A 25,972-nucleotide genomic window follows, 5' to 3' on the forward strand; every position below is an offset into this window, starting at 1 on the left:
CAAGAAACCATATTTAATTTCAAACTTTATTGATGAACATTCTTTTAGTATTTATTAGAATTCTGTGTTGCTTTTTAGAGTTAATAAATATATTTTTATTTGAGGATTGAGGATCATTTATTTTACCTATGCTTGTCTGTCTGAAAATCTCGGACTTGTACAAATTCTCATGATTGTTCATCTTCACTTTTCGTAATACTTTCTACCTTAGGCTAATGTCCTATGTCTTATGTCTTAAACTATACAAAGTAATTATTAAATATCTCTAAAGAACATTGACTCCAAGATATGTCTCCTAATTTCTGAAGTGAGTTTGTTTTCTTATTTTCCTCTACTTGTATAGCAAAGGAAGGCAGAAAAAAACCCTCTGATAAGTTGAAAGCTATTTGAATTCTTGTCCATCCATTACAGTTACACTGTAATTTATAATAACTTTCTAGTAATTTATGCACCCCACTGAAAGGCGGATACATACGTGCCAGCAACTGAATCAAACCCCAGGATGTAATTATGACACAGACCTTTGAACAGGATTCCCACTTTGTTTTCTTAGGAAAAAATAATATGTCTTCTTAACTGAAAACGAACAAATCTCAAATTTCTTTGCAGTTCTTCTGCTATTTAGGTGGTGCCACCATAAAAAGAATAGGAGAAAAAATATTTAGAGGTCAGTGTATTCCATGTACTGTTTTTTTTTTTGCGTTCTGTTTTATTATTTTGGTTTTAACTATTAAGAAAAATTCAAATATATCTTTGGAATTGATGTAATTCTTTTCTATGAAGTAATCTTGATATTACAAATTTACGGAACAAAATTCTAATCTTTAGCTCTAGCTGGATGGCTACATGGAAGAGAGCCGCTGCTTATATTTGTTTTAAAATTACATGCTGGTGTTTTTTAAATAAATAGTTAAATAGTTATCCATTTCCTCCATTTATATTTTTCTATTTCACGTACACTTTTGCCTGTGAATATATAACTCTCGAATGATTCCATTAAGAAGGGACTACTGAGTTATGAACTGACATGTATTTGAGTACATTTGAAACAATGTACATTAACCTTGGGGGGAAAGGTGCCAATTTCCCCTACTGACACATGCCTTCAAACACAAGAAAGAGAAGGACCGGATTTTCTTCCAAAGTTGGATATTAAAGGAAAGTATCTTTGGAAGAGTTAGTTTTTGTTTGATGGAAGTAGTCATATATTTATCCAGTAGGTGGCGCAAGCATTCCCTGAAAACAGAATCATATTTTCTCCTTTGAGAACTTGGTAATAAAGGTGGCACTATTTAAGGAGTATTAAGGAACCTTCAAGACATTTTCTTTAAAAAAAAAAAAGTGTAAGAAGAAAGGTTAGAAGAAGGTGAAGTGGTAGCTCATTTTGGACATAGCAAACTTGTCAAGACATTTTATCAAATTAATGTAGAAAAACTTTAATGCTTAGTAGTAGATGAATGATCAAAGATATCACTAAGGTCAGTTTTAACCAAAAATATGTGAAACTTGAAATTCTGTGTTTTGTAAATGTCAAAGGTTTTCTTCTCTTAACTATATTGATTTCATTTTTCTTTGTATCTTGCATTCATAGGCAGAAGTCTCATAAATACAGTTTATAGACAAGTAAATAAGTGGAATTCTTAAGCTTTAAAATTAAAGGAGAACAGGAAGCATTTTACAAGCCTAACCCAATGAATCCCAGCTTGATTGTACATGGCCCCCTTAATACTATTGCCTTTATTTTGTTATTCTCCAAATAGATGGAGGTAAGAGAGAAACTGGATGTAAATGTGCATTTTTCATAGTATTCTAGAATTTCGTTTGTTGATAAGTAACAGTTTCCTAAGAACCTAAGGAATTTAGTGAGTGGGAAACATATATGTATGCTACAGAAATATTACTTGTATCTGATGAATGAGAAAAACTAGTTTTGTCGTAACCTGTGCGATATACTGTTATTCTTGATTTTAGAAAAACAGGTTTTTGCCCCACTCTTGGAAAGTTTTTTTTAATGGACAAGTTGGAAAATTCATTGTCACTCCCCTGCACTTGCCAAAGAGTCCTTCAAAAAAGTTAGATTGAAGTATTTTTCAGTATATTCTACTACAACTACTATAATGATGACGATGATGCCTTGATTTACCTCGTGCTTTATAGGTTTGCACTTTATAGTTTCAAAGGGCCTTTACATACATCATTTCACCTGTTTTTGCACTGACCCTGTCTCTTATACTCAAGGCAGACACTGCTACTCCTATTTTATACATGAAAAAAGGGAAAGTCATGCTGGGCACATAGAAGTTAAAGGAACTTAAAAGTTGCATGTGTTTCTGTATTTTTGTTCCCCCTCCCTCCCTCTCTCCCTCCCTCTCTCTGTGAATATTTTCACTTTTTCATCTCTGTTTCGACAAAGCACTTATTGCACACCCCTGATACTTGCTTGCTTCCATGTGGCGGGAACCTCCACGACAGTAATACCCCTGGCTTCTCTCCTATCCGTTTTTGGACTTAGCTGAGTGGTTAGCTTTAAAGCAGGAGCTGGGCATGCATAGATCAGCCCTTTCCACTGTGTCCTTTGAAGGTGAGTTTCTCCCTGAATAAGTCTGTCAGAGGCAGCATCTTCATGCCTCTGGGCATGGACAGGCCTCTCCTGTTCAGCACTGCCTGTGACTGGAGACAATAATGGTGAATGAGGTGATGTTTTTGCCTCTTAACTATATTCTCAGAAGCCAACTTATATTCTCAGAACTTAGGCAAAGAAAAGAGAAATATACTGTATAAAGTATCGGGGCTTCTCAGAGACTCCCAACAATGTCCATATATCAGCAAATTAAAAAAAATAAAAGAGTATTAGTGGAGTTAGGAATCTGGGGGAACTTTGAGATCTTTAGACCTAGAATGTATTCTGTTCCATTTTGACTAAAAGGCCCCTGTGATGCTATGACCTTGAGGCTGTTTCCAGCAGTGGTTCAAACTGTTTTGCCTAAAGTTCAGGAGTCTCTGGGGACCCTGACTGGCCCAGTCAATGTAGCATGTGACTCTTGATCTCAGGCTTGTGAGTTCAAGCCCGATGTTGAGTGTAGGCCTTATTTCAAAAGTTCAGGAGTGCCTTTTTTGGATAATGGGGTGGTGGGTGGACTGGACTCCTACTAAAGTTCTGTGCCTGCTTTCATAGCAGTTGATTTATGCTTCCTTTATGTTTTGATTTTCCATGTTAAAAATTAAACATTAGGATAACATTCTGCTAAAACTATTTGAGTACTTGTGATTAAATAAGTCTAAAAAATAACAACTTTATGAAATATCCAAAGTCTATCCAATGCTTTTTATTTTACTTTGATACATGTTATATAAATTTTTGCTGAAGGTTGATTTTCTTTATGTTCTTATTATAATTATTCCTTATGACAGACCTAGAAACAGCCATTTAGTCATTCCAAAAATGCTTATGGAATATCTGCTATATAAAGGCCCAGTGCTGGGATGGAGTGGTGAGTCATGACCGATGTGGCCCTTGACTTACACAGATTTACGGTCTTGTGCTGGAAATAGACTGATCCAATATGCCTCGCCATAGGCCATGGCAGAGCTATGGAAGAAGTGTCCACATCTTGCCTAACACATGAAATAAAGGAATATGACCTTATTAGGGATATCAGGGAGGGCTTGTGTGGAAGGGTGGTGGCTGAACTGAGAGATGGGAAGAAAGTGGAAAGGTGAGACTCAAGAACTAAATTAATTTAAATTGAGGGAAATTAATGAAAAATGTTAGATGTGTGTGGAACTGATTAGAGGAACAGCGAGAACAGAGTATCTGTGCCGACGAGTACATGGTGTCAAAACCAAGGGAAGTATCTGCAGATCTCAGCACAGGCAGTGGTATTTGCAGATGTGAGCCATCACCGATGGCATCACCGATGCCAAAGCAGGGTATCAGAGAAGGTTGCACAAGAGCAAAGCTGGGTCCTTGGCCTGGAGTATTGGGTTGCTTATCCAAACAATGAGGGCAGGGGATAAGACACTGAGGCCAAGGTACAACGTCAGAACTGGAGTGATAGTCCCTGAAGCCTTGAACCAGAACTCCACACAGTTGTGCTAGACTACAAAGTAGATTGGTCACAAGGCATAACATTGAAATTCAGGTGAGACAGTGTGGGTAGAATAAGGCTATTAGGGCAGGGAATCTGTGAAACACGCCGGGTGTCAGGAGGAATCCAAATGCATTAATAAATGACTCACATGAGGGTAAGTTACTTTAAAGATGGATATAGCTTTCTAAATTTCAGAGTCTTCCGAAAATGTCCTCATTCACTAAGACCAGAGAGAAACATTACAGAGCAAGTGATCTTTCAGAAATCAAATATAATCCATGGAGATTATGATCCAAATTTTACAAAAAACTTTTTATCCCCCAAACATAAGGAATCTGTTGACAGATTCCTACGAAAGCGATGTTAGAAGTGAAGAAGATATTTTAATTATGATTAGGATTTTTGTTAATTCCAAACAGAATGTAAAAACTCAATTGTATAATTTTATCACTTAAAGACTAATTATCAGTATTCTAGTCTGCCTGATTTCCCAAAGTGTATGCTGGAAAACATTACTCCTACAAGATACTTTCTGAAGAAGATTCTATAATTTTGCAGACGCTACACCCGCTCTTCTCCCTTCCCCTCCTGCTTTTTAGTGTCTCTTCCAGGTCTACGATAAGCTCTTACTCATCCTCTCATTCAGAATGCTTTCAGCTTTTTTTAACTGAGTATTTCTCACATGTATTTGCCCACCACATTTGTTCTTTTTTTCGCATAATCCTTCTTTGTATCCAATTCCCAAGACACACAGTGGAAAACACTGAATCTCACATTACCTTCTCAATGATTTTCATTTTCCTTTTTTTAAATTTAAGTTCAAGTTTAAATAGACATACAGCATAGTCTTGACTTCTTTTTTTTTTTTTTTTAAGTTTATGTATTTTGAGAGCGCGCACACACTGAAGCAGGGGAGGGGCAGAGAGGGGGAGAGAGAATCCCAAGCAGACTCCTTGCTGACATGGGAGAGGCGGGGGGGGGGGGGGGCGGGGGGTCTCCATCTCCCGAATTGTGAGATCATGACCTGAGCAGAAATCAAGAGTCCGACGCTTAACCAACTGAGGTACCTAGGCGCCCCATGATTTTCTTTTTAGAGTGTATACAGTTTACAAATGGGCATTTTTTGTGCATATTTCATCTCAGATTTATCATAAATATGAAGAAGGTAGGACAGATATCTCTACTTACAGAAAACCGAGACCTAAAAATTTCTGCTAACTCAGCATTACCTATATCGGATATAGTGTTCAAAAGTGATTATTTTTGCTTTGTTTTGGGAATACTGTGTCGAAAAAGAGAACATATTTGGAATAGTCAATAAGATACAGTTTGTTACATAAAAACCCCTTGCTAAAACTTTTGTTTCATTATTACCAAATCATTTGCACTTTCAGGAAGAGGAGAGTTTAATGGATCTCGCAAAAGTATCTGGGATTGTCTAAGTGAATTATTTCATCTTAATTGGTAGGTGCCCTAGAGCTTTATTGCCAAGTGCAGAGTGTCCTTCCTTTTGGAACGTGTGGTAGATGACCCTCCACCTACCCCAACCCCCCAGATTCACATCTTCCCAGCCTGTACCCTCCTCCACGGAAGATGGAGGTATGGTCTTGACTCTGCAAGTTAGCCTGGTTGGAATAGGTTGCTTAGTACATTATTTGGACATATTTTCACTTATCCCCTTCTGAGATATTTTATAATTAACTTGGAAAGCTAATTTTCTTTAACTTCTAACAAAGCAGTAAGGCTTCTGCACAGGCAGAAAAGTATTACTTATTTTGAAGGACGTTTGAACTGAGGACAAACATGAAGAAACCATGCTTACAAAATCTGCCCTCTGTGTTACAGTATATTAGAATGAGACTCTAACATATTGGTGTAACTTTGTAAAATATGTGAGACCATGATCCAATTAAAAAAGTTTTTAAGACTACTTTTCCTGTTGAGATATAAAAGAATACTGCTGATCAGTCATCAAAGATAAATCTAGAAAAAAAACTGCCTTTCAAATAGATTTCTCTGTGCGGTTTCATTTAGGTGGTTTGCCTTGTGCGTAGTTATTTAAACATACTTTTCGAAGAGCTACTGTTATAATTTCCCCAGTTTGGTTTGTTTCTGGGTGACTGTGCATTGCTTTTTATTTTGGACCTCTTTTACAAATGGTCGTTTGGAGTTCTTAATGTCTTACCCGAGGTTGGGGTATCAGTCTTCCCATGTTGGCAGATTGCCTCCGTTCGTGTTCTGTAGTAGGCAATGGCAAACCGGTGTTTAGAAGACAGCTTTCATACATTAGACTGTTACACTCTGATAATGCTGATACAAGCTGAGAGTTAACTCAGGCTTAGAGTAAACTACCAGAAGATGGGACTTAGGAAGAAAAGGAGGGGTGATTGGTTTTATGTTACTAATTCTATAAAGTGTGGTCCAGAAAAGGAGTGGAGAACTCTACATTTTACTCAAGTTTGCTTTTGTAAGTCTGTTTATACAGCACACACATTTCAACTTCTTGTTTAGCTGTAGGAGTTTCATATTTTTCTTTGTTCATAATTTCTCTCAAAATGTTAAGTAGTTTTGTTTGGTGGGGAACCTTCCCTTGCCTCCCCAACCTCATGTACTCTTTCCCTTAAGAATTCAGGAGGTAAAAAGCCAGTATTTATTTCTTGGTTTCTTAATGCCCAGGTCACACTGTTGTCTTGAATCAGTTCTTTCTCTCATCCTTAGCCAAAAGTACCCCCCACCCCCCAAAAAAGGCTTATCTTTCAGGGTTAAATAAAAGAAAGAATGCAGTGAAAGGAAGATTCCTTTTATCCAGGCAGCAGAGAACAGGGAACGTGCCGGATGACTGAAAGTGCCTGAGGGCATTTGGTCCCTATTGGTTTTCACATCAGATGCAGTGGTGCCCACAGATAGCCTGTATTGTTGTCAGTTAAATGGGATCATGAGTGTCTGAAAGGTGTTTGAGAATGAACCGAAAATCATTTTCACAAGTGGATGATTACTTCTGCCACATGTTAACCGAACTCTATCAGAATGGCCCAGATTTTTGAGCCTGCATTAATTGCTCTTTCAACCTTGACTGAGGTTTCTCTTTAAGAAAGCCCTTTCCAGGACTAAACGACTCTATATATTGATTTTTTTTCCCTTTCTGTATTTTTCCTTGAAAAATGAAGCCTTGTAGAAGGAAAGGCTTTATCATTCAACATGTAGATTGATTGTTCCATTTCTTTGAATAAAAAGCTGGACTCAAGTGATCCGACAAAAGAAATAGTCCTTTTTTTCAAGCACCGAATAATTCCCATATTCTGTACACAATTATGTTTTTCAAATATTCATTAGTGATGATTTTTCATCACAAAGTGAAACCATGAACTCCCACAGCATGGACTCAGAGCAAATAAATTGTCATATTCTCCTTTCTATTAGAACTGTATGCCACCACTCTAATTGAAACTTAACTACAATATTTAGTAATATGTTTGGAGAATTTTTGTGTGTTGAAGATGCTTTGAGCAGTCTTTAAGTTAGGTCTTATAAAGTGTTTTTAGAGTGTTTGGATAATTGTTATTGGTTATGTTCTCCCATTTTCCATTTCAAATATGACAGAGAATTTTAGCTGTTTATTTACTAGAATAGGATAGGATATATTGGAGCTCAGACACACTGTGTTACAAAGTTGAGTTAACTCTCAATTTTAAAACCTAACCGAAAAATGAGTTCCTGAAATTTCATTAACTTTTGTGATTATATATTAGCAGAGAATATATACCATTTACAGAAAAATGGTTTAATTTATTATTAAAACTAATTTGGGGGGTTTTGGGCTTACAGGAAGACACATCACAGAATGATATATGTGAATCTACTATTAAAAACCATTCACAGGAGCACTGTGTAAGAACAAGCATTTAAAATAATTTTATCTTACAAGCATTGCAATGTAAACATGTAATGAAATCTAAATATCTCCTTGAAAATGCAGCAAAAATGAACATGTTGCCGATTTTTGTTTGCTTGATGCTTGTTTTTAGGAAACTCCATTTTTTCCAGTCTGTGGTTGAGGTCATTTTCTTGGTAATAATATATATTGTTAATAGGCAGCACATGCCTGAAGAAAAGTGTTTATCCCTGTTGTCATAGAACGTTCTAATGGATTTCATAAAGGCTCTGCTTTTGTTTCTCCACAGATGAAAACTTTTAAAAGCACCTTGTCTTATCAAGTTATCACATAACTCTTTTAAGGATGATAGCGATTCCATAAAGATAGTACAGTTTTTAGTGTTGAGATTCTCTCATAGTCATGACAGGGATTTGGTCCCTGTTGGTTTTTTTGGTCCCTACATAGTTATTGACAGAGAAGATGAGAAATAATGCCCTGTTTTCCTCGTTGATACTAACTTGAGGTTTGCTGTTGCCAAAGTTCTTTAATTTTCTTTTCTTTCTTCATGTGACATTTTCCCTGACAGTATCCACATCGTATTTTAAATATGCAGTCAAAACTCTTGAAAGTGTCACATTTCTTTTATATTTGAGGATAGAGCATGACCAAGAATAGTACCACCAAAAAAAAAAAAAAAAAAAAGATAGTCCTAGGCGAATGAAACATTGATACACATTTAGGTGGGTCTGTGCCTTATTTTCTAGCAATGATTGCTAGGTCTCTTTGGAACAAATAGTACTCTCCATTAGAAGCAGCCCTAGAAGAGGGATTAATTCTTTAAGATTATTGCTGTGTTGATACTGATTTATAAAACCAAATGCTTCAAGGCTTTAACTCTTGTGTGTTAAATCCAAGCTTTGTGCCAGTGCTGTTAATTTCTTTGTTACCTAATCCCCATGTAAGAAGAGAAGATTTTAAAGTTAATCAGGCAATTTTTTGTTCAAAGGGAACAACTTCCTAATACGTTAAGTTGGGTGTATTGATGAAAGCAAACACTATTAAATAGTATCTGAGCAGTTACTCTAAGTAATCCAAAATACTCTAGTTACATGAGTATTATGCTGCATTGGAAATATTTTAATGGAAAAACGTTATATTTAGTACAAATTAGGGATAGAAATCTGTACTTTTCAAATGTGTTATGTACAATAGAATCTTTTTTCCCATTCAGATCATTCTTGGATCAAATTGAATTTTGATTAGATAATTTTTTTTTCTGAAGGCCATACTCTAATACAGGCTTGGAGAATGTGGAATGACCATGAAAATGGCTGATACAGGTATTCCTTCATTTTCTGTCCATTTGTTACTTAGCTGAAATAATTTAACAAGGATGAGTAAAAATGTTTAAAACCAAATTTTGTAGGCTAATGAAAATGAATAATGTTGAAAGCCCCATGGGAGGACAAAAGAGAAAACTAGCTTTTCTCTTTAAAACCTCTTCAAAATAAGGTGAAAAAAATTCACAGTCTGCATTAGGGACTACTGCTGTCATATATATGATATTTTATTGGATAACCTTATAAGTTGTCAAATAAAGCCCAGTTAAATGTGTGTTCCCAGTTTGAGTGGTATTTGGCAGGTCTGATTTACATACCCTTTAAAAAATAACTTTCTTTTTGAGTTAATCACATAGTCAATTGAGAGGAAGCTAATGATTCAGCAGGTTACAAAATAATCAGGGAGAATACGAGTGCTGAGCACACCTGCCAACAGACCTGTAGTACGCTAGCCAAAGTAGTCTGTCTCCAGAATGACAAATATACTTCCTAGAAGAGACTCTCTACACTTTTATGGGGTAGAAGTAGATTTTATAAGGCAGTAAAAAACCAATTCGTTCAAAATTCAGAAAGATATTAATAATAGATTTTTTTTTTTACATTCTGAGCTATTTTTATGAAACGGAAATGGATGACAGGTAAATAGCTTTCAAAGATGTGTTTAATACTCTTGCTAGATTTAGACCTGTCAACGATACCTTCTCCTTTACAGAATTATGCAGTTATAATTGACGTTCCTAATAATGACCCTGAGGTGCCCTAGCATCTTTTCTAAATCAAGTCAACCTGTTGTATACAAAATCCTTAAAAATTCGTTATGGGTATAGTTTCTACATAGAGTAACTCATTTTTCAGTAATTAAGAATACTCAAACATCACTATGTAAATGTAATGAACTGAATCTTAACTGCCTACTAGAGCACAACATGTTAAATGTAACTTTAGTATATTTATCTGAAATAAAGCTTCCTGGGTTTTTAATCTATAAATGAGATAATTTGTAGCCTAACACTCAACATTAAAAACAAAAAAAAACAGGTGAGGAGAGAATGCATATTAATTTTTACAGATGTTTCTAAAAATGGATTATCTGATTATAACCGAATATTCAAATGATTTGGGCTAATTTTTTCCTTACTCTCTCCACAATTCAACTCTTGCGCAGCTAAGACCACCAAACTACAGACTTGAGAATAGCCTTGACACCTGAAAAACCATTGAACTATTAAAGCTGATAGGGGTGCCTGGGTGGCTCAGTTGGTTAAGCGTCTGACTTCGGCTCAGGTCATGATCTCACAGTCCGTGAGTTCAAGCCCCGCGTCGGGCTTTGGGCTGACAGCTCAGAGCCTGGAGCCTGCTTCAGATTATGTGTCTCCCTCTCTCTCTGACCCTCCCCTGTTCATGCTCTGTCTGTCTCTGTCTCAAAAATAAATAAATAAAGCTTAGAGAAGGAGTTCTCCAATGTACTCAAGATACCTATAGACCAAAGAGAAGGATCTTTGTCACTGTATTTGACTTTGTCATACCAGAATTACAATTTATGGATCCATAATGAATATATCCCCCAAATCCCTCAGAACAGTAATTTTTTCTGATTATAAAATAAGAGGTACTCTCATATATTGCTGGTGGTAATACAAAATTGTGCAGCTACTTTGGATAACCAGTTTGGCAGTTTCATACAAAGTTAAGCACACACTTTAAATATAATCCCGTAATCCCACTCCTAGATATTTACCTGAGAGGAATGAAAATATGGACCCACAAAAGACCTGGACATGCGTGTTTATAGCAATTTTGTTTATGATAGCTAGAAAAATGAGAGCAATCCAAACGTCCACCAACTGGTAAATGGATAAACACATTGAAGTAAATTCATACAGTGTAATAAATTCAGCACTGAAAAGAATGAACTCCTGACATAGACAACAGGGGTGAATCTCAAAAGCTTTTTACCAACTGAAAGAAACCAGACGCAAAAGGGTGCGTACTGTATTTTTCCACTTACATGACATTCTGGAAAACACTAACTGTAACGTTAGAAATCTGATCTGTGGTTGCAGAGCTAGGGGATGTGAGGAGGAGACTGATTATACAAAGGCCTCAAGGAAGGTTTGGAGGGATGCAGATGTTCTGTTAGTTCATGGTGGCGGTGGTTACATTGCTATGTCGACACTCACCAAATTATATACCTAAAGTGGATGAACCTTACTGTATGTAAACTATACCAATAAATCTTACTTTAAAAATATGGAAGATATGCTCAGTGTAGAAATTGTGGAAATGTGAAGGCCTAGAGAACAATATGAAGGAGCACCTGGCTGGCTCTTGAGGTAGAGCATGCAGCTCTTAACTTTGAGGTTGTGAGTTTGAGCCCCACATTGGATGTGGAGATTACTTTAAAAAATGAACTTCATCTTTAATCTCACCAGCCCAATATTAACTGCAGGCTTAATATTTTGATTCATCTTTCTGGGTTTTCTTCCCATGCATATACTATAAGCTCATGTGACAGCTTTTTTTTTTTTTAACTTAGCATTGTAATAATTTTTGCATATTATTTTTTGGCATTATTTTTCATGGCAACTTATTCCTTACCGTTGATTCTTAGATGATTTTGAGTTTTTTCTTTTAAACAGTATTGATGAACATCTTGTTCTTCATTCTTTCCTTAATGTTAAATATCTCTTATGTCCAGAATCTACTTTTATACTAGTGAGAAAGCAGCTAGCTAGTACTAGACCTCTAACTCCAGAAATCATTCTTAGAGTAAAAAAAAACCTCAAGTTGGTTGAAGTTAAGTTTAGTGCATTCTTATTTAGTATAGTTATCTTTTCTGATGTATTCATGTCCATTTTATTTCATAAAATTTTTATCTGGCTAATGTGAAAACTGAAGGACAGAAACTGTCATTTTGCTACATAGCGTTTATAACGTTGCCTTTATGCAGTCTATCTTGTGTTGAACGTAATCTGTTTTCTTATGCAGAGAGCAAAACTCTCATGCTTAGCTACTTTCTAGATATGTGTGATCACTTGTGACTTCTGTTGGTAGTTGACTGATTTCCTTCTTACAGGGCAACACCCCCAAAACACCCCAGAGGCCAAATGCTTACCTTGGTTCCATTCTTAAATCATCTCTTATTCAGTTCCTTACATCTCCCGATTTCTAGTATACGCATGTATGTATCCACCCACTGCTCTGCTGTCTTCAGAGAAATCCTACAGTGTCATTCCCAGTATGTTGAGCCCAGATTTTGAGTGATGTTGCCGCTGGTAGTAGTATTACTTGTGTATCACCTTAGCAAGACTTACACTCGCTTGTGGTGTTGATGGTTTGCTTCTCACTAACTGAGATGCTGAGTGAGACGCTGAAGGAGCTGAGAAGCAGGCAGTGGTCACAGGCAAAGGTGATTCCCAATGTCTTCTGTGGCTCCTCAGCAGCTATTCGGTGCACATCTTGCCAGTGCACTTTTATAGAGGGCGTCTGTCGTGTCCACAGTGTCTGGCTCCTGAGGTCATTGCTGTTAACCCTGTATTAGGAGTTGGGGTGTGTGCATTTCAAGGAGAAGGAAATTACGTACAAAAGACAGAAAGAGAGCAGCTAAGCACCTATCACCAGAACCACAGAAGAGAAATTAGAGCCTGGAGCAAAGGTGGGGCAAAGGGTTTTAACAGGACCTCAGGTGGTGATAGTGAACAGGTGAGCACGGTAGCAGTGGATGTCTCTGTCAGGCAGTCACTAAATGAATATCCAGAAGTGCAGGCAGCGTGGTGTCAGGGGTATTGTCAGAGCCGAGTAGAAGTTCACCTAGATAGCGGATAGGTTTGACACAAAATACGTAATTGATTTGGGCAGTTATGGATGATGATTTCCAATGCAAACGTCTAGTTTCTAGTTTGACTTTTAGTAACTGCATCTTTTTTGTTGTTTTTGTTTTTGATTCTGAACATTTAGAACCCAATAAATCAAGCTCATAGATACAGAGAACACATTGGTGGTTTGCTAGAGGCTGTTGGGCTTGGGGTGGGGACAGATGGGGGAAGGGGAAAAAAAAGTAAAGAGTGCCTATTCATTTCTTGCATCACTTTTTAAAAGGGGGGCAAGGGGCGCCTGGGTGGCGCAGTCGGTTAAGCGTCCGACTTCAGCCAGGTCACGATCTTGCGGTCCGTGATTTCGAGCCCCGCGTCAGGCTCTGGGCTGATGGCTCAGAGCCTGGAGCCTGTTTCCGATTCTGTGTCTCCCTCTCTCTCTGCCCCTCCCCCGTTCATGCTCTGTCTCTCTCTGTCCCAAAAATAAATAAAAAAACGTTGAAAGAAAAATTTAAAAGGGGGGCAAAAACGCTTTGCTGTGCAAAAGAGAATTATTTTAATACGACAGAAACTAAAATTTCAAGCTAAGATTTTAGTTTTAAAAATTGTGAAACTCTCAAGACTTTAAGCCCCCAAATAAGTGATTAACTGTAGTGCTTTTTTATCACTCAGAATTGTATATAAATTTAGTTTGAATAGCCTTTACAGTGGTGAACCTTCACTTCAGGAAAAAAAAAAAGGATTATGATAAACTATTGAAAAATCTTATTTTAATTTAACAACTAGGCCTGTATTTATCATATTTCAAACTCTAATGATATTTTCCACTTTTGTAGTAAGTGTGTATATCGTTCCAAGGTGTAATTTTTTTTTCCCATGGTATAATTTTTAAATAGCTCTCCATGACATGCTTATACTAGAGCAATTTTTAATTTCTTCTTTTTCCGCCTTGATAAACTTGATAAGCTTACATCTATATATATTCAGTAAGAATATTCTCAAATGATTGACTCCTTTATTCATTTCAATTCACATTGTTAATAGCAATGCACAGTTCAACATAGTTTTAGCCAGGGCTTTTGTTTAATTACACCATGTTCTCTTCACCTGAACTTCATAGTTAGGAAAATTTGCAGCAAGATACTTTCTGTAAATCAGCTAAACCTCCAAATTATGAGGCCGGCAGAGACCTTAGAAATCAGCAAAGCCAGTCTTGCCATTTATAGTTGAAGAAACAGAAACCGAGATTGGTGCTGGCACAACTTGGGGTCACCCAGCTGGACAGTGACCCTTCACTCAGGTTCTTGACTGTTCAGCCACTTCTTCTGGGGCCCCACTTCTCAGCCACGGTCATCTGAGAGCTGAAACACTGAGTCTTCTAATCCCCAGTTTGTAGTCTTTGTCTATCCTAAGAAGTGTGTCGTAAGCATAAAATTCCCACTGGTTCTTTGATTATTCTTTCTAGCTCCAACGCGGCTCAATTTGTAGTAAGAACTGACAAATTGATAAGCCCCATAAATCAATTCCCTTTCAAGAACCTAGAATAAGCTCAAGTCGTTTTATAACACAGAAGCTACATGTTTTCTCCATTTTCAAATGAACTAGACTTTGCCTTTAGCAGGCTGGTCTCCAGAACGAATACCTGTGGAAGAAATAATGATTGCACAGAGCCACAGCATCATTCATCTAAAATATCTTTTGCTTGTTTTTCTTACCAGGTATTTGTATGCCCTTGGACAGAAGGTCTGGAAAAGATGGAAAAAACGTTACTTTGTTCTTGTTCAGGTTAGTAAGTTTTTTTTCCTGTTACACAACCGGTCTAAGAGCAGTGCTCAAACTTTCGTTTGGTGGGTTATATCTATAGGTATTCACTGTTAGAAATTAAAACTGAAACTTTTAAGTATTTCATTTTAAAATAAAAGTAGTGAATTTCTTTACATGCCCACACAAGTAACATTTTTATGTAAAATAACTTTTGAACCAAACAATTTAGGGAAATGAGTAATATTATTCCAGGTTTTCACACATCTCTTTAATGTCTAGCTTAATAGAATGCAGCTATATTTTCATATCAGGTTCTACATTCAATCTGTTGTACTATCAGATGAAATTTAGCCTCTGGAAAATTCCACTGTACACACAGAGAATAGCTGTGGAAAATGCAGATGATGTCTGAATATTACAGTTTTGACCTCACAGATTCCCTGAAAAGATCTTAAAGTTCTCCAGGATTGCAAAACCACACCTTGGGAACCACTGCATCATTCTGCTATTTTATAGATAAACCATAATACTTAGAAGCTTCCATTTTTACATAAATATGACATTTTTTTTATCACTTATTCACATAACGGTAGCTTTAAATTTCCAGGACTGGTAGATATGTTTGTAATAGGATTCTGAATATTATTGGATTATTGGAATATATGTTCTGGCTGACTCTTCCTTGTTTTGTTAGTTTTTAATCATGGATAGCCTTTACTCCTAGAATATACTCATTAAATTAAATTTACATTAAAGAATAACTTTCTAAATAGTAGTCATTCCATTCTGTGATGAATCCAAGCTATTTTGTTCCCAGTGGTTCTATAGAAAAAATTGTTCTTGGTGGTATTAACATAAAACAGTCTCTAAACTCTTGTCGATTCTTACCCACACATTAAGCAAATTTAAATGGACTAGATCAGAATAACATGGTGAAATGCCAAGGAAGGAAAACTGTCATTTTTCTGTCTTCCATAAGTAAGGTTATCTATCCGCTTTTGGATGTGCCACAATGGCATGGTAACTTCATGAAAAGTGTAAAAATTCAGTCAAAACTAGTTTTATCTATGTGGAAGATAGCCAGCCTATTTGGTTAAAATGTAGCGTTTTCTCATGTGATTAGAACCAATATTTGGCCAGCTACTTTAACAAAAGATGCACATATGTGTGCACAGCATACGTTAGCAGTCCTGATATAAATAGATTGAGTAAGGGGCTCCTGTTTGGAGTTGAGTGATCTGCCCTCCAAAAACCATACCCATAAGATGTCTTCTTTGGTTTCCAGGTTTAATTTCTTTCAATTGGCACAAGCATTTAAATGCATTTACCAAGCAGTTTTAATGCAGATCTTTCTGGACATTTGATTTTATTGCTATTTACAGATGTCTCACATCTAATGTGACAAGTTTACATTAGCGACTTGTCTTTATCAAATCTTTCTAAATCACTCAAGTGATTTTTCATAGTAGCTGCTTTTTCATAGTCATACTCAGTGCATTTAGGTAGAATCTTAATTCCATATTTTTAATAGCTGATGTGACTGGCACAAACCTAGCTGACTCTTAATTAGCATGAACTTTTACTTATTAATTATTATGGTTTTTTTTTTTTACCTTTTTAAAAAAAAACTTTATTTTTTAGAACAGTTTTAGGCTCACAACAAAACTGAGAGAAGATACAAAGATTTTCCATATATCCCCTGTCTTCACATATGCCGTGGCCTCCCGTTATCAACATCATGTGATACATTTGTTACCAAGGATGAATCAACATTGACACATCATTATCATCCAATGTCCATTATTTACAGTATGGTTCACTCTTAGTGTTATATATTATACGTGTTTGGACAAATGTATAATAACATATATCCACCATTAAATGTCGTACAGAGTATTTTCACTGCCCTAATAATCCTATGTTCTCTGCCCATGAATCCCTTCTCTCCCCCATGGCAACCACTGATCTTTTTATGGTCTCCATAGTTTTGCGTTTTCTAGAATGTCATATAATTGGAATCATACCCCATGTAGCCTTTTCAGATTGGTTTATTTCACTTAATAATTTCAATTTCCTCCATGTCTTTACATAGCTTGATAACTCATTTCTTTTTAGCATTACGTATTCCATTGGCTGGGGGTGACTGGGTGGCTCAGTCGGTTAGCATCCGACTTGTGATCTCTGGGTTATAATTTCAAGCCCCACATTGAGTTCCATGCTGGGTGTGGAACTGACTTAAAAAAAAACACACACATTGTCTGGATGAATCATGGTTTATTCATTCATTCACCTATTGAAGGCCATCTTGGTTGCTTGTAAGTTTTGTCAACTATGTTTAAAGTTGCTGTAAACAGTCCTGGGCAGTGTAGACATAAGTTTTTCAATTCCCTTGGGTAAATACCAAAGAATGCAATTGCTGGATGTTTTAAAGAATGAATCAGAGAATGTTCATTAGTTTGGAGATCTGGTTAAGTGACAAGCTAAGAGAGTTTCTGTTATATTGATCATATGAAAATTGGCTTTATTATTTATTAGATCAGTCTTGAGAGATCAGATGATTGCCTCATGCTTTTGGCCAGGTAAAGTTTTAGGTAATCCTTTTCTGCATACTGTATTTTCTAGCATATGATCGCAAGAATCAAAAGTTACAGAACAAACGTATACTTTGATCACCCTATAAAAGAGTTTAGAAATGAAAGAAAGAATTAGAATACTTTGAGATCATTTGAGGAACATTAACCGTGTCTTTGGGAAGCTAGAGAGTTGGCTCAGTAACAAAAATAAGTTTGACATTTTCAAAGGCAAAATTTAAGCCCATAATTAAAATTTAATTTAAAGCCATATACTCCATAATTGGAATTTAGAAAAAAACATCACCAGACAATAATGAATTCAGATTTATTCTACCTGAGGTACCTTCTTAAAATCTGAAGTCCTATTTAAGCCTTATAATTTTGCACAAATATATGTATACACATGCATTCATACAGAGAATTCCATGCCCACATGCATTGAAATAAACATGCCAGTACACTGGCAACTTGTTCGAGTTTTAAATACAATTGAATCTTCCTTTCAATTCCAAACGTAATGGGAAGACAAATTGAATGCGCACATTTCCAAATCAAGATGGATGTGTATGGAGATTCAGTGAGAGTGGCCCATTGGGAGGAACTGGGTAGTTTTTATTAGTATTTTTAAAGATAGCTCTCATTCTGTTGGCATGCAGCCTGTAGGTTCATACCTGCAGGCTGCATTATTGAAAGGTGAAGGAGTCATTTTTCTAGGGAGGACACTGTGCCCCTGCTGTGTCCGCTGCTGCCATCGGCAGGATGGTGCTTTGGTGATAATGTGAATCTCATCACCACTTGTGAGTGTGTATTATATGAGTGATATAGCTGGAGATACAGCCATCAGCTCAAGAATTTGTACTCATAAAAATTGATCGCGAGCCTGGTTTGGCCAGCTGCAAAGTCATTGTTCAAAGTGAACACTTGAGGGGCTGCTGAGGTGAAAAGACTTTCACATCAACATTTAAAGCAGAGTCCAAAATGGGAAAATAAATTATTTGTTAATATGGGGTGCTTTTCTAGCTTCTAAGTAAGATTCTAAGTAAGTAAGATTTGGTCTCCATTTAGATTCTGAAGTCAGTATAATAACTGTGTTAAATAGATTTTCATGTTTCTTAAGAGGCTGCTTTTTTTTTTCAATGAATGAATGAAAGTAAATGTTGATTCAAGCCAAACTGAAAGAACAGTTGATTTTGAAGAATATGTTTGAAATCTTATCAAAATTAAACTTATGTTTCTTACTCATTTTTCTTATACTTCTTCAGTGTTTTACTATTTGATTTGGAGTATATCATTATTGTGAAGTACTTATGACACTAATACATTTTTGTTCATTATAGTCCAACCATTTAATAGTCTTAAAATTCTCTAAGATTTAATCAAAAGGAATTATTTCATAATTCTGTGTTCTGCTAATGCCTATTCAAATAACTGTCCCCATGTAGTGCATATTCTGTAATCCAGATATTTCTGAAGCACTCTCACCTACTACTGTAGGTATTGCTGTATTTATTCTAATACTTATTAAGCAATAGTAACAGGCATTTATGCAATGCACTTTTTAACACAGAATGAGGTATGTTTGAGGGATAGGTGTTATGATCCCTGTTGTACAGATACAACTGATACACAAAGGGGTTATGTTATTTACCTGGAATTGGAAAGTTAGCATGTGATAGAGTCAAGCATTCAAATCCACATATAGTCTAGAGAGTAGACTTTTATTTTCTCTGTCATCGTGCTATGATTAAATGGATGCACACAAATACAGTTGATGTGAAGACAAATATATATAGGAATAATCTCTGTGGATCATTCATTTCATGAGGTACAGAGCACTTTTACTAGAAACGGCTAGTGATAGCATAGTGTCGTGCTCATGAAGGGCACTTATTGTGTGACATCACTGGAAACTGACATCAGTGTTGTGTTGACTCTGTATCAAAGTGTTCACTGCTTGTTGTCAGTGTGCCAGAATCATGACTTGAAGTTCTGCAAACAACAGCAGGCTATCAAGACATAATGTTAATTACATGCACATCAGCTGAGTTGGCACAGGATGTAAACAGTCATCCATGTCACTGAGTGATCTGTACATGCTACAAACATGCGAGAAGCACTCTGTTTAGTGAGATGCCATCAAAATCTGCTTTAGACTTTAAAGAAGTGACTGCCCTAGTGTCTTGCTATCTGAAATCTTCAACACACAAGGAAATCCACTGCAGCAGGCTGCTGTCACATATCAGAGAAGGCCACTACTGGATGAAACGCTATGGTCTAGATTTAGTCTGAGGTCATCAGCTATGTTGGCTTGTAGTAATATGAAGTGGACGAATACACTGTTGACAGATGCAGAAAATCATGGGATAGTAGCTCTCTAGCTTTATGTTTTAAATTAAAATTTACAAACCCAGGGCACGTACAGTGTAGGATGAAATCAAATCATACAAAAGTACTTATGGAGAAAATGAAGTGCCTTTATCAACAACACCCCTACCACCATTGCCACATTATTCCATTCTCCTTTTTAGAGGACCATTGCCAAGTAACCATTGCCAGTAGAGTGACCTTTTTTTCTTTAATTTTTTTTAATGTTTATTTTTGAGAGACAGAGACAGAGCGTGAGTGGGGGAGGGGCAGAGAGAGAGAGAGACATAGAATCTGAAGCAGGCTCCAGGCTCTGAGCTGTAGACACAGAGCCTGACACGGGGCTTGAACCCATGAACCCCGAAATCATGACCTAAGCTGAAGTCAGATGCTTCACTGACTGAGCCACCCAGGCACCCCAGTAGAGTGGCCTCCTAAACTTCTACCAGTGTGTGTGTGTGTGTGTGTGCACACACACCCTTCTTAATGGAATTATTCCATACACTGTGTGTGCATTGTTTTGATCCCCTTTACACAATATTACAAGTTGCCATATTGGTATATAAAAATCCACTTTATTCTTTTGACCAGATGATTGGATCCCATAGTACGGATAACATAATCTATGTAACAGTTCCCCTTTTCTGGACATTTAAGTTCCTCTTTTTTTTAATGAGCAGTGGTACAAGCAGCATATGTACAGTTTTTATATATTAAGTTTTGTGTGTATGTGGGCATATTCTTGTAGAAATGAAATTACTGGGCCAAAGGGCTTGGATACCTATAAGAAAAGGTAAGATTATAATAAACCTTTAGATCACTCATGAGTACTTAGTCACCAGAACTTCAGCTTGTTTTTTCATTTATTATTTTTTATAGTTAATAAATAGTCCTTATATGTCAAGTAGCATATGTTATTTTGTCTTTCAAATTGCACACCTGTAATATGAAAGAAAATGGAAAATTCTATTGGCTTGGGGGCTTATTTGGAACAAAATGTTAGAGGATAAGAAATTTTTTCTTAGGTTTTATTTTTTAAGATAACTTTTGCTTTGTGATCAATTGAGTTTTCCATAGCAAAAAGAATAGTCATTTTATATGATTTACCCTTGGATATTAACTAACAATGCATTTACTCTTCAAAATAGTTCTAAAATATGAACTATTATGTGATCGTTTACCTGTATCTCAAGAGCTAAAATTATAAAAGACAAGGTGGAGTGAACATTAGGCTGGATTTAGTAAGGAGAATCTCATATGGGTTAGGTGGTGATCTCAATGCAAAACTGCCTCTTTTATATAGCCCCTGTGTTCCCTTAAAATGTTTGTTGTTATTTAGATTCCAAGGAAATGTTGGATTCCTCTTATTGTATAGCTCATACCTGCAAAAAAGCGCAAAGGACCTAGGAATGAGGATTGTCTGATGTTGTAAAGTCAGCATTAAATATTGGTGGGCTATTTTTTTTTGAAAATGGCTTTACAAGTGTCCACTTTTAAATGTGTGTACGTATAGCTTATGTGTATATTTATGTGCATGTACAGTATATCTTTACGTATACGTGTACAGCGTGCTTGCCACGTAGTAAAGACTCAGTGAAGATTGAAGTGAATATAGCCTGTCCTTTAACTTAGGCTTCTTCTCAGACCTTTATGTGGACCATAAAATTGACTTACATTTGGGCATACGTGACAAAACCTAGGTGTCATGTTTGATCTGCAGCCCACACAGTGCCCCACTTACTTCCAGTCCTCCCCGTTTTCTCTGCTGCTGTACTAGCCGAAACCACTGTCCCCTTCCTACAGACTCCCACAGCATTATCCCAGCTGCTTCACCGCCATTCTCCTCACAACCTATTGCTTGCATTGTCCAAATAATCTATTTGAGGCTTAACTCCGATTCTGCTCCTTCTCGCTGCTTAAATGGTTCTGTGGCTTCCCATTACACTTAGAATTACCCCGACCACGACCTGGGGAAGATGCTACAGAATCTGTCGCTAACTTCGTCTTCGGGGAGTCTTTCCCGGTCACACTGAGCAGCACTTCAACTTGCAAGGTTCTGCCCCCAGATAAATTACAGTGCCAAGAATTGTAGTATTGCACCTCACTGTTACTAGCCTCCCTCTCCAAACATATCTCAAATAAATACGTAACATGGGTTTAGTTTTTAGTGTGTGATTATGAAGATATACCTTGAATTAAGTCCCCTGCCTTTCTTCCATCTATGGTTGTTCGGCGACTCATAAATATCTCTGTAGAAATTCTGAACATTCTATTGCTTTCATTTCTCCGTGTCTGGCTCATTCTATCCTTTCAAGGGTCGGGTCAGATGTCATCTCAAATGGGCCTCTTCTGCTCACCCAATCTAAAAGTACCTCTCAACTCACTCCCTGTCCCAGTACCTTATTTTATATTTTTTCAGAGCATATTCCTAATCAGAATGATCTTTTTATTTAAGTTGTCTTTGTATTATTTCTTTACCCCTTCTAGAATATATGCTCCATGAAAATAAGGGTCTTGTATTTCTTATAGTCTACTGTGAGTAGAAACTATATGTTAAATTAATATATGTGTGTCACTCAGCAGTGTAAAAAGACCGCCTTTCCCCTCTTTAGTTTATACACTGATTGCTAAATCTCTTTTATGCCATTTGGTCAAGGCAATAAATATATATTCCCCTCAAATCCATCATGGTCTTGAAGAAGATATATTCCTTTTCCTTGATTAAATTAAGCTGTGGGATTTTTTTTTTTTTTTTAAATAACTCTAGCAGCACCTTTGGCCTCTGCCAAGAACGTTTCCAGCTAAGGATTTTTTAAGCCTTAATCTTTACTGAAATTAGATGGTGGCAGTTGCTAAGCTGCCAGCTGTTAACATGATCTCTGCAGTAGGAATACAACATGCAAACCTGAATGCTGTGGTCTCTAAAAACTCATAGTTAGCCCTTGCACATGTGGACACAGGTGTTGAACAGGTTGGCAATTGAAAATGAAATGGGAGGATTCCCAGAGCAGATGCAGATTTTACCTTGTGGGACCTCAGCCACCTAAGTTAAGGTGCCCTGTCAAAGGTAATGATGCCAAAACCTGATTTAATGCTGTCCTCAGATTAAAGTCTGCTTATATCCCCCAATTCTCAATAAATCCATTCTTTATGGAGTTAAGAGTGGATTGGGTTAAGTATATGAATGTTTATCATTGCTGTGTCTTTCCACCAAAAGGATTTTCAGTTGCAGTGTAGTATATTATACGAGCTTTGTTCACTAATGTACAAGTAAGCTTTTAAGTGAAAATAAATACTAGGTCAGACCACCTGTTTTTATCTAATTCCCTGGCATGTGGTGATGGGGCAGAGTGCAGGCTGCAAAATCTCTAGCTTGGGAGTGCAGGGAGCAGGGTGACCCCCTTGGTCCCATCGCTCCTTTTAGCCACATGTTTTGACTATTAGTGCCACTTCTTTCAGAGGGCAGCTTCTCCCCATGACCCTTAATTTGGATCTTGGCTGGCAAGCCAGTAGCTACAAGGTGTTACCACCATTCAGAAGGATTCACTAACATATACGTTGCGGCCTCATTGTAGGGTTTGTTTGCCTCAGGAATGCGATTTCACATGACTTTGCAAAAGAGATGGGTAAAGTAAAAGCTCTTGGGGTTAGTCAAGGAATCCAAAGAAGCTCAAAATGCCGCATCATTTTATGGACCTATGGACTTATGGAGCCAGTGACTTAAAAGGATGGTGTTCATAGTTAGTTGCTTCTGGAGCCCATGTATTCGAAATTCAAACTGTACTTTGTTCAGTTGTCTCCTGGGTCAGGTTTCCTCATTCTTAGCAGTAGCTTTGTCAGTCTGTGGTGTTGTGTTCCTGTTCCATCTGTACTCTCCGTTAAAACCCTCGGCCCAGTTACCTGTGACAGAGTCTGGGTCTTTTGAGTGACTTTTGAGATGTGAAAATATTAAAGGTACGAAGTAAAATAAAACAAATGTTTAATACCTTATCATTTAAATCCCCATGGCTTTAGAAAGTAGGTGATTCCCCTGAGGTTGTGAAGGGGTTTGTTTTTTAGGCTTTAGAATTTCTAAAGATCTTGAATGTGCTTCTCCCAATTTTATATATCTATCGTGTTAAATAATTATTTAGAGCTAGCTAGAAATACAACACTAGAAATAAAGCCTAGAATAGCAACTGAAACTGTATTTCAAGTTATATAAAGAAAGAGCACTGATCTAAGCTTTTCACACTGCATGTAATAAAACAAGCCCTTTGGGTAATTTTGAAGACTAGATCTTAAATGGCAAGCAAACTTTTAGCATTTTAGGTGGGTTACACATATCAAGTCTACGTTCTTTATTTTTATTTTTAATGTTTGTTTATTATTGAGAAAGACAAAGTGTGAGCAGGGGAGGGACAGAGACAGGGGGAGATACAGAACCCAAAGCAGTCTCCAGGCTCTGAGTTGTCAGCACAGAACCCGACATGGGACTTGAACTTACCAGCCGTGAGATCATGATCTGAAGTTGGACGCTTACCTGACTGAGCAACCCATGTGCCCCTAGTCTGGTTTCTTTAAGGCATGACCACATGAACTTGATATATGTCTCAGAGATCTTTAGAGATGAAACCTTTTTAAAAAGATGAATAATTTTAAAAACCTACATTAAAATCTATAGCCACAATACTATCCATTAGAAATAAAAGGGATACTAGCTAAAACCACATTTATAGGCATCTCTATCTTCTCTTTCTCAGGTTGTTGTTCATTTACATATCCATTCAGCAAGTACTTTAAACATTGTCCACTGTGTTCTTAATGGGAAAGAAACAACCTAGGGGAGAGAGGGAGGGAGACAGGGAGGGAGCCAAGCGAGGCTGGGAAACAAGCCGAGACAGCAAAGCCAACAGCCCTCCCATCATTCACAGCAGAGAAGCATATGGCCTCACAATCAGTTCAGTCCCCAAATCAGCCAGGTGCCTCCCCTGTGTTAGAACAACGAAGCACATCTCCAACCCCCAATGAAATGATCCTTGGAATACACAAAGGAAGAGAGTTGAGAGAAGGAAGATGGTTTCCTGACAGCTGGGTTTGGTTGGTTGGGAGACTGCTGCTCCACAGGCAAGCCAGTGCCAGTGCTCCACATCAGTTACCTCTGATTGTCTGAGAAACCCTGTGGCATGCATTATCGTGGTCTCTTTTACAGAAAATCAGACTGAGGTATAGAAGAGTTAAAATGATTTTCCCAAGGTCATGTCAAAGATGAGTTGGAAAGAATAAGTAACTGAGGAGGAATGAAAGTGTGACTTTCATTTTGCAATAACAGACTCGTGTTAAACTGGCCTGTGAAGGGGACTTCACTTCCATTTGAAATACAGTAAAACCTTGGATTGAGAGCATAATTCATTCCGGAAACATGCTTGTAACCCAAAGCACTTGTATATCAAAGCACATTTCCTCATAAGAAATAATGGAAACTCAGATGATTCATTCCACAAACCCAAATATTCACATAAAAATGATTATGATGCTGTAATATAATACAAAACAATAAAATGCACAATATAAAGAAAAACAAATTAACCTGCACTTACCTTTGAACACCTTTATGGCTGGTGTGAGGGAAAGGAGAGAGGAGGGTTATTGTGTAGGACAACTTTCACTATCACTAAGGGAATCACTTCTATCTATTGGCTCAATGGAATCTTGTTCTTTAAGTGCAGATTTAACAAGGAACTTATCCAATGATACTTGCTTTTGCCTCCTTTTAAGGATTTCGCAGATATGGGACATTGCATTGTTAAACAGATTTATCATTCTCGCACTGCTACTGCCTTCTGGGGGTTGTACTTTTCTACAAAGTTTGCCACATTTTACACACCTCCTTAATCTCTTTGAAGCGAGGGGTTCCTCTGCCTTTATCTCCTTCTCCTCTTCAGATGATATGCAGATGTTAGACTTCTTATAAAATCTTGCAATTTCAGCCACTTGCGTACCTCACTCACACTTCTCGATGATTTCCTTCTTAACATCCACCATAATCATCATCTTATTGCCTGCCTTTTCAACTTTTTCTGCATGGGGGCCATTGTATAAGCTCACACGATGTTGACTACAGTACAGTATTAATAAACTCTTGTAATATACTGTACTTAACGTAACTGGCAAT

General features: G+C 37.1%; 1 protein-coding gene across 15 annotated transcripts in view; it reads left to right on the forward strand.

Moving 5' to 3' along the window:
• The window catches only part of CADPS2 (calcium dependent secretion activator 2), a 535,106-nt gene that overhangs the window by 332,251 nt on the left and 176,883 nt on the right, over positions 1 to 25,972 (forward strand). For all 15 annotated transcript variants that reach the window (XM_053218157.1, XM_053218160.1, XM_053218152.1 and 12 more), the window contains exon 9: positions 14,836 to 14,902. In XM_053218157.1, the coding sequence (XP_053074132.1) occupies positions 14,836 to 14,902 (67 nt within the window). The remainder of the gene's footprint in view (positions 1 to 14,835; positions 14,903 to 25,972) is intronic.

The sequence above is a fragment of the Acinonyx jubatus genome, chromosome A2 (assembly GCF_027475565.1).
Source record: "Acinonyx jubatus isolate Ajub_Pintada_27869175 chromosome A2, VMU_Ajub_asm_v1.0, whole genome shotgun sequence".
Taxonomy (NCBI): domain Eukaryota; kingdom Metazoa; phylum Chordata; class Mammalia; order Carnivora; family Felidae; genus Acinonyx; species Acinonyx jubatus.